Source organism: Lolium perenne, chromosome 3 (genome assembly GCF_019359855.2).
Source record: "Lolium perenne isolate Kyuss_39 chromosome 3, Kyuss_2.0, whole genome shotgun sequence".
Taxonomy (NCBI): Eukaryota; Viridiplantae; Streptophyta; class Magnoliopsida; order Poales; family Poaceae; genus Lolium; species Lolium perenne.
The window spans coordinates 35,390,846-35,401,130 of record NC_067246.2 but is presented as its reverse complement, the minus strand read 5'-3'; the positions used below and the strand labels follow the sequence as shown (position 1 = coordinate 35,401,130).

Sequence of the window (10,285 nt, the reverse complement as noted above, 5' to 3'; positions counted from 1 at the left end):
GAGAATGTTCGTAAACTAACTTTTCTGAAATCAAAAACAGCAGAAAACAGGAACTGGCACTGCGGCATCTTGTTAATAGGTTAGTCTTGGAAAATTCATAAAAACATTATAAAGTATGACTAAAACATGTTGGTATTGTCATAAAACTAGCATGGAATATAAGAAATTATAGATACGTTGGAGACGTATCAATGTGTGTATTAGATGGAGTAGCATGGTTTTAGTGATTGAATAGTGACAACGAATTCATGATCTATTATGGATTTGCCTTTTCTTTTGCTACCTCACTAGGGATAAAATTAATGCATATGTTATGTCCTTCACGTGACAAAAGTGATGATCTTGTTTGGTTAAGGTAGCATATTTGATATTCAAACATCATGTCAAAGTATTTATGGCTATACTCTGTTAATTCTTAATACAAGATTGCGTGGAGTTTTCCCTTTCTTGTGAAATAAATGAGAGATGTGGTGCATCATCTCTATGTTAAGTGATGCCCATATGAATGTGTATCTAACTCATGTTATTATTTTGCATCCTCATATCTCATTGATGAATTACTATTTTTCAACTACAACTTAAAAGAGAGAATAGTCAAGTGAACCCATCAACCCCGATCCACTTTTTATCATAAGAAACACTTTATATTGCTTTTATCTTGTTTTCTACTTGCTGCACTATTTTAATCCGAAAATACAAAAATATTTACTTTTCTTATTTGCATCCAAAACACCAAAAACAATCAGCCCCTTTACAGCTTTTACTTAGTTACTTTATTTCATCTAGTTTTACTCGCTTTATTTTTACTTGTGTTTATTTACTTAAACGAAACCTTGTGCTTGACAACCACACAGTGCTGGGGACACAAGGCTTTTATTTTACTTGTAGGATTGCTAGAAGAAGGGAAAAGAGAATACTCTTTGCTCAGTTCCCCGAGAGTTCGATATAAACCCTCGAGTCACCCTTGTGGGGAAAATACTCTGCTCACACAACACTCTGCACTTGGAGTTCCAACGTCTTCAATGTGCGTCTTCACCGGCGATGATTGGGCATGGTTAGGTCAAAAAGGGGGCAGAGATTGGTTGGTGTAGGTGTTACGCATTGTTTAGGCATGGTTAGATTAAGATCACCGTGTTTCTTGCATTTTTTCCGCTCTGATGTTCATCGAGCCGGCTGGATTTAGGGAAAAGCTGTGAGTTTTTTGTTGTTAGGTTAACAAGGTTACATGTTGTTGGTAGTCTTTGATCAGCAAAATTCATGAAATTGGAGACTGTCTTGTTTCTCTGTGATAACTGAATATTGATGTCATTATGTTCAACTGTTTCTGAAAATTCTTGACTGAACCTAGTATTTTAGGGCAAAGTTTGGAATATTTTGTTGTTATATCAACAAGGTTACATGTTGTTGGTAGTCTTTGATCAGTAGAATTATTATCCATGCTAAATTCATGAAATTGGAGATTGTCCTATTTCTCTGTATAACTCAATATTGTTTTGTTGTGTTTCTGAAAATTCATAAATTGGAGATTTGTATTTGTTTTTGTGTTGCAGATGAAAATGAAGAGTTTTTTACTTCAGTTTGAGAATGGTTTTTCTCTTGTTTAAAAGGTGAATTTTCATACCAACATGGCACAACAGATTGGTTTGACAATTTTAGCTCCGAAACTTTTTCCATACTATGGATTGAAGATTTTTTTGAATCGGCTTGGAATAGAGAGGGATAGTTTGATGAATCTACTGGCAGAAGTGGAATGATCTCACGGAGGGTTTGCAATGTATTGAGAATAAGAGGGACATTGTTGACATTATTGAAACCACAAGGCTTGAGAAAACTCTCTATTTGCTAGTTGATCACAACAATTTGTTGCCAAATTTTCGGCCAGAGATAATAGAGAAGAAGGGAATTTCAGATGCATGCAATAGTATGGAAATTGTTCAATCAGTTTCAGGCGCACAAGCTAGGAGTTCAGTTACAGATGGCAGTAGTGGAGAAGAAGAAGAACTTGCAGATGGCAGTAGTGATTCTGGTTTAAAATTCAATGATAGTGACTATGATGTTGAGGATGGAGATGATGACTTGTTCAGTGACAATGTTGACACTGATTTAATAGATAACAATGAGCCTATTATTGATGTTCAATTGGAGGATGATGTTGCATTGGAAGACACATCACTGGTTTTGAGGCATGAAGATGAGGAACAATTGCATAGAACTCTCGGTGTCTTCAATCCTCTGGTTGATATGGAAGATCATGTGTTTAAGGAGGGATTGGTGTTCAATAGTGTGCAAGATTTGAGGTTAGCAATCAATGCTTATAGTGTCAAAAATAGAGTGAGGGTCAACAAAAGAAGAAAGAACACTAGAAGGCTCCTTCCTCCTGCGCCACCGCACGCCATCCCCCGGAGCTCGCTCGTCGCGCGCTGCCGCAATTTTTTTGCTATCGGGGGAGCTAGGGTTAGTAAATTTAGGAATGGGGACTATGGCAAAGTGAAACCGCTGGCCGATCCCCTCTCCCTCTCTTTTCACTTCTACACGTGGACCCCACTTTCAGAATAGAGAATAAAAATTGCTAAACACAAGGGGGTTCCTGCAAAATGAACGCGGCTGCTTTTCAGCGTGGCAAGCCACATGTCATGCTCTGGTAGGTTTGGATTACAAATGCACATATGTGCAACTATTAAAAAAAAAAAAAAAAATGAGACCCCCAGGACTAGCCCTTGGCGGCATTGTATTAAGTTTCAGAAGCGCACAGAAGTGCCACGGTGCGTACGCACCCGCGAGTGAGTACCGGGACTCGAACTCGAGCGGGGGGGCTTCCCAGGTATCATCACCCTGGTAGCCATCTGGGCTAGGCCTCAGTTGCCATATGTGCAACTATTGTGACTGCCCTACCCATTTTGCAACAATTGGGATGAAAATGCACATCCAATGTACTATTCGGACTTGGGGTGCAAATTGCTCTAAAACAAGTGTGTCTTTGGTGTATCATATTTGTGGTTTGTTGCTTATCGGTGATTCCGATCTGATCGAGTGTTGACGTGACACTAGGGTTACTCACTTTTACAGCAGGTAGTCGTGGTCCTAGCGAAGAAGCAGTCGGTAGTGAAGGGGCCGGGTCAAAGGAGCAGGGCAGAAGAGAGAAGCTAGGCACCGAACAGAGTAGAGGACACGCATATATATATGGTTCAGACATGAGAGAAGCTTCTCATCCTGATCTCCTTCAACCTGAAAACCCACGTCTACCCGTCAGGCGTCAGGCAGGCAGTAGAATTAGCAGATTGTCACCTTGCTCTGGATCTCACGAAATCATTGGTGAACAATTAGACATGCGGAAGTGCATGTTAGACCATGGAGCGGCGCGGGGAATCTTGCTGCTTGCGTATGTAGGGGCGCACATGAGTTTGTTGTGATCGAAATGGAGGACACAGCTGATATCTGCTACTCGTGGATTTTTCTGCTTAACTCGATCGGCGTCTGTTCATACAGAATCGGTGGTAATGCAAGCAGGCGGCAGATTGGAAGGGTCGTCGCCATTCTAGATTGCCACGTACGCTAGCTGCTCATTCCACGCTCAGGCACATGAATTAGCCTATCTACCTATGATGAATTGGCTTCGTGCCTATTAAACTGTGTTTGGTGTCTCTCTTCCTAAGATGTGGTTTGACCGTTGCTTTCCACGTCATCTTAATAGCTCCCTACCAAGTCGAAGACGCCGCTTCCTCAGGTTCAATTGGAAGAAGTGATGCTCGATCTTTTTATCTAGTTTTCCTGTTTAATTGAGTTAGAATTCTGCAATAAACAATTCATCTAGGGCGATGCTACTAGAAAACATCAACAAATTTTATGCGCCATTTTGAAAATCATGCATATATACCTACACTGCGTGTCACATAGTAGCGTAGCAAGATGGAAATCACCACAGAGCGCAAAAAAAAAGTGTGTCCTTGGCATACTGCACACTTGAGGTTTCTTGCTTATTGGTAACTCCGTGCTGATCCAGTGTTGACCTGACACTAGGGTTACTCACTTTTACAGGAGCATGCAGTGGTAGTAGTGAAGAAGCAGTTGTTAGTGAAGGTGCCGGGTCAAAAAAGCAGGGAAGAACACAGAGCCTAGGCACCGACAGTGTAGAGGACACGCATACACGGTTCAGACGTGAGAGAAGGTTCTTATCCTGATCTCCTTCTACCTGAAAACCCATGTGTACCGGCACCTGTACATACCTACCCGCCAGGCAGGCAGGAGAGAACCAGTCAGACAGGCAATAGAATTAGCAGATTGTCACCTTGCTATCGATCTCACGAAATCATTCGTCAACAATTGCACATGCCGAAGTGCATGTTGGACCATGGAGGCATGGAGCGCGGGGGAAATCTTGCTCCAGTTACATGCTTGCGTCGGGGCGCACACATGAGTTTGTTGTGATGGAATTGGAGGACACAGCTGCTACTCCTGGATGTTTCTGCTTGACTCGGCGTCCGTTCATACAAAATCGGTGGTATTTTGCAAGCAGGTGGCAGATTGGAAGGGTCGTCGCCATTCTAGATTGGAAGGGTACGCTAGCTGCTCATTCCACGCTCAGCCACATGCATTAGCCTATCTACCTACCAGGCATACGTACGCACGTACCCATTTGGCAGGCATGTGCCTTTGTGGAGCTATAGCTAGCATGTACGTACGTAGCTGGACGTACGTTCCTGAACGCCTCAAATTTTCCATCACAGATTGAGTTGCTCGAAATGACCAAATAAGGGCGTCTCCAAATCTATTTTGGTCACCTAAAAGCGAACGTTTGCGTTCGTGTATGTTGGGGCTGTGGACACGAATTTGATCTCCTTGGCTAGTATTTCTGTTTAGATCGGGTAGCTCAGCGGCCCGACGTATTTTCTTGTTCAATAATTTTTAATAATTCTAGTATGACTAATTTACATAGTGCCAAAAATAAATTAAAAAACTAGAAAATAATACTAGCTACCTAGTGTGCAGACCATGGTTGCCTACGTGTCATCGACAAGGTCGATTAAGACTGGAGGCGCCCAAGGACAAGGCCTCTAAGGTGGTGGTGTTGGCGTGCGAGGAGGCCGACACTGCTCGTGGGGCGCCTAGGAAGGCAGTGTGTGTACGTCGTTGGCGGCGGTGCACGGTAGGAAGGAGGAAGCACGGGCCATGGTGGCGGCCTCACGTGCGAGGCCTCCATGGCCTCCTCCTCTCAGAAGCCAGGATGCATGACCACCGGTGCATGCGCACTTATGGCGGTGGCGATGGAGGCTGCTCCCGCGAGGCCTTCATTGCCCCAGCCTTATCGCCTCCTCTTCATCCACGCCTTCCGGCATGAGGGAGAGCTCGCCCACCATGCCCTCCTCTTCGGCCTTCTCCGCGAGGAACGCCAGGTGGCCGGGGTAGTCCTCGGTGTTGTCCCGCTCCTCATCTTCCTCAGCCTCCTCCGCTTCCTTCCTTCTGCTCCTTTACCGGCGCGACTCATCGTCACCGAGGAACCCCACTCGGCGCCTCAGACCCCATTCAGGGTGGCCGAACGAGTCCAACATCGACGAGTCAAAGCCTTATGCCTGGTCGGCGAGGAGGTCTGGCGACAGAAGGCCCCTGCGTCAGGAAATATCCAGCTGCTGCTCCCGTCGATGTCGTGGCATCGTCGGCATGGGAACCCTCCGGTGGCTAGGTGATGTCCTTCTAGGGGCGCATGGCGTGCGCTCGCGGCATAGGACGCGGGCCACGTCGACGGTGACAGAGATGCGGATGTGTGGCTTTTTCTTTTTCTTCGCCGCCGATGACTCGGCCTTGGGGTCATGCTTTGGCTTCCACCATGGCCATCCCTTGCCCATGGTCGAGATCGTGCTGCATGTTTTGTGGGAAATTGAGAGGAACGGTGACTAGCGGTGGATTGAGAGCTTAGCTAGCCGGTGGCAATAGCATGGCAAAAGACGAGTCTCTTAAAAAGGATGGGATGGGGGCACGGAAGCCTAGCCACCGTCCGCCATGCCGAAGCGTGCTCATTGAAGGCGCTGCAGCAAGCAGCCACGCAGGTGGAGAGCGATGCGACCGCGCAGGGAGGATGGTGATCCGAGTTTGAAAAACGCGGACGCTCGGTGCTTTGGCACTGCATGCACGATGGCGCGGACACATCAGTCACTTTACGTCGGATCGCTGGCCTAAGGATAGACCCAGTTTTTGACCGTGAATACGCGAACGAATGATTTGATCTATATACATCTGGCCGATGGAGATACCCAAATGAGCAAAGCTACTTTTTATACTACGCAGCTTCGTGCGGCAAGGCGCGGACAGCGGGGAAAGATCGAGCTCTTGCATCGGATCAGAAAGGAGGAAAGATTTCTTGTCCAAAAGGGAGAAGAATCGAACCCAAACCGCACAGGTATATCGCATCCAATTCTCCTCCGTCGGTCTAAATAACAACGAGCAAAGTGGGCGGCGTTAATCTCTCTCTCTCTCTCGAGGCTGAATGTATTTTCGCTGGACAAGTTTGGATGGATACAGTTCCAACTGCGTGTGTACGTAGTGTGCGTGGATGGTAATATATATTGGTGACAGAGATCCGACGATCACGGGAGCAACACGACGACGCCGACCACGAGAGATCGAGCAATGCTACACGTACGGACTACTTTTACAAAATTCACTTACGGACTCACAGCAGCAGGCTAGAAATGAGAGCATGATCCGATTTTTCAGCAAGGGCAGGGAGACATCATCTCATCTTCTCATCGTTCGGACTCGGCCTACGTACAGGCCACAGTTGGCTGGACCGCAGAATATTCTCATCTACTAGTACGTACTTGAAGTTGAACACGCACGTAGGGGACCAACCAATTCCTTGGGTTGATCAGCCCATCAATTCATCATTGAGTGTGCATCAACTGGCCGGGCACGACGGACATGGGACGTTGAGACGAGTAACGTACCTGGCCTCGTTTGGCCAGGCCATGTAGTTTTCTACCCAAAATAAATAAAATTTTGCGTCTCAGTATATTGATAGAATATACAGACTCTACATATTTACAACACTAGGACAAGCCAACACCGCATCATACAACTCAACTCGCTACATCTAATCAAGCTACGGCGGCAATCAAGCTATTAAAGCTAGTCATGCCCGCGGTAGCCCAACATCGAGTCTTGGATCGAACCGTGTCGAGGAGTCGTGTTGTCAAGGATGACTGGCGTTGCGATGCTTCCAAATCCACCATTTCATGAGCATGACAAACGACGAAGTTTCCTTGTCCAGACCGTGAGGGGCTGATTGAATATCCATCGTCCACAATTCATGAATCCATCATATGCATCAGGTGGTCCAGTCGTGGATCGGATCCAAAACAACACATCATACCTTACTGTCCTAGAGAAGGGGCATCCGGTGAGCAGGTGGTCACACATGGAACAACATGGTGGTGTTGGAACCAGTGGCGGAGCTCCATGGAGCCAAGGGGGTGCACATGCACCAAGGTAGCTTTTGTTTTTACCCTACAAATAGCTGCAAAATAAGTGTGTGCACCCCCATAACCAATCATTTGTGCACCCTGACGAGATAAATCAACACAAATTACAGACATGTGCACCCTGGTTGAGTCTACTCTAGCTCCGCCACTGGTTGGAACCCCATTCTAGTAGAATTCCTAGCAAGCAAGCTAGTAGAAGAACTTGACCCGTTGGGGAGCCCAAGAGCGTTGTTATCTTTCCATGATCTTGACAGGATGGCCCTTCAAAGAGGATCTTTTTAGAAATAGTTAGAATAAATATTGCGTGTTCATCGTCCACCGCCAAAGGATAGTGTCCAGACTTGTCGAAAGCTCCACATCTTGCACCCTAATCCAAATCTGAATGTATTGCCAAAGGGCTTCCATTACCTCCTATTTTACTGTGTGGCACTTCAAAGCATGGTTCGGGACTAGCCCAAAAAGTTTTGGCGCTTTCTCCTTAATGGTCTTCCCGTCTAGCCATTTGTCCACCCAAAAGAGAGTTGTCTTCCGGTCACCTACCACCGCATTTGTGGAGGTGTCAACCACTTGGATCTAATAAAATAGAGAGTTCGAAGGTTGGCCACGCCAAGGTCACAGCGGGCCAATACGCATCCTCAAGATCTAGAGAGTTTGAAGGTTGGCCATGCAAAGGTCACAGCGGGCCAATACGCATCCTCAAAACCTAGAGAGTTCGAAGGTTGATCGCCGTGAAAGCGAGTTCTCGGATTCCCAAACCTCCATACCTCAACCGGACGAACACCTTTACCTTGTTGATGTGACAATGGCCACCATTCGCATTCGCTCTGCCAGCCGAAATGAAACCCCGGTTTATTTTCTCCACTTGCTTGAGGGTGTCTTGGTTTAGTGCGAGGAGGATGATCCGATGAAGCTGGATCGCCATAAGCACCGACTTGACTTGGTCAAGGGGTCCGGCCTTTTTCATGATGGAGGGATCCAAAAGAGATAGGTGGTCCCCTATTCTGTATGAGTTTTTATTTACTTCCTGTTTTAGGTAGAGTTGAAGTCAATATTAACGAAGTTTGACCAAAACATAATAAAAAAATATGTACACTCATACTACCAAATACATATATTATGAAAGTATATCTTTTATGTTGATTCTAATAAAATAGATTTTATTTTTCTAGATAATTTTCTGTAAATATTTAGTCAAAGTTTATTTCTTTTTATTTTGACCAAACCAAGAAGCCGAAGTAATTGTAAACGGTGGATTATTGTTCTTCTGATTTCTCTTTGAGTTCTAGTACTCTTTCTTGCGTGATCAATACAGTATACTAGTTACACGTGGTTCCGGCGAACTAATAAAGAGATTACTACTTTACACCAAGCTCAAACCTTGGCATAATGGCTTCAATTAGCAGCGGCAGCAGGTACACTTGACAAAGCGCTCCTCATTCCTTCCGTCCCCAATTATAACCCACCCAACCCTGACCTTTCCTCTCCTCTCTTCTTCCACTCCCGTCTCCGCCACCTTCTGCTCCTCTCACATTCCCACACACGCCACCGCACTAGCTCAGCTACACTCACTCCCTCTCGCTCCCAAGCACGCTTGCGGGCGCGCCATGGCCTCCTACAGGCTCCTGGTCATCCTGGTCTTCTCAGCCGTCCTCATCGCCTTCGCCGCCGGCGACAACTACCAGGCCGACTGCCCCTACCCGTGCCTGCTCCCGCCGCCCACGCCACCCGCGGCGGCCGACTGCCCCCCACCGCCCTCCACGCCGTCCGTCTACGGGTACCCTCCCCCGCCGTCGTCCACCGGGTACTCCCCGCCGTCGCCGTCCTGGAGCTACCCGCCGCCCGCTGGGGGCTACATTCCCTTCTACCAGCCTCCCTCCGGCGGTGGCGGAGGCGGAAGCTACGGGCCGGTGCCGCCGCCGCCCAACCCCATCCTGCCGTGGTACCCCTGGTACTACAGGTCCCCGCCCTCCTCGTCGGCGATCACACTGCGCGCCTCGTCGTCGACAGTCCTCCTGCTGGCCGCCGCTGCTGGTTTGGCTCTACTGATGTGATTCACTAGCTAGCTAGCAGTCTGGCACTCCCGTCTCTTTCTTCATTGTTAGTTGATTTTTCCGATATATGATTAAATATATAATGTGGCAAGACCATTAGTAGTATTTATTGATTATCATTGTACTACTATGATTCATTGCTCGATTTGCTTTCACCTAGTGGAGAAGCTATATATTGCTAGTTCTTCAGACAGCATAATATATATGGTTAGTGATCGCAAGAATCTTGTGCTTTTTCTTGGTGCCTCTTCTTTTAAGTGTGGTTGTATATTAATATACAACTATACTGCTTATTAGTTTCTTAATTTTAACAGTTGTGTGTAATTTCTTTGCCTGGCTTTTTGTTCAGAATGTTCATCGAAAATTTGGTTTAATTATTCGCTCTGAAAAATACATCAGTATTGAAACTGGATTTTATAAGTTACAAAGAGTTCATGATCGATCGTACGGCGCATCAGATGTACCTTCCCTGCGAAGAAAAATGCTTGTGTGTTGGCGCTGTTTGAATTAGCAGTAAGCTTTTCGATGGTTAGGTACTTAGCTAAATTTTACAAAACCCTACTAAAATGTTCCCCATACAAATTACATGCCCATAAATCGTGTTACGCAGATGGTACATTCAAATTCAGCACAAGACATGATAGAGACTAGAAAAGGATGTGATGGGTCGGTCGATCAGTTGCTGATGGAAAATGCGGCAAGATCTGTGTTGACGTACAGCATATTGACGTGGAAAGGTAGAGTACAAATGTACGCGCGCGT

General features: G+C 46.3%; 1 protein-coding gene across 1 annotated transcript; it reads left to right on the top strand.

Moving 5' to 3' along the window:
• Window positions 1-8,901: 8,901 nt before the first annotated feature.
• On the top strand, window positions 8,902-9,834 carry LOC127340756 (uncharacterized). The gene has a single exon (XM_051366506.2). It carries the CDS (start codon window positions 9,077-9,079, stop codon window positions 9,521-9,523), a length of 447 nt encoding a protein of 148 aa, XP_051222466.1. The 5' UTR covers window positions 8,902-9,076; the 3' UTR covers window positions 9,524-9,834.
• The last annotated feature ends 451 nt before the right edge of the window (window positions 9,835-10,285 follow it).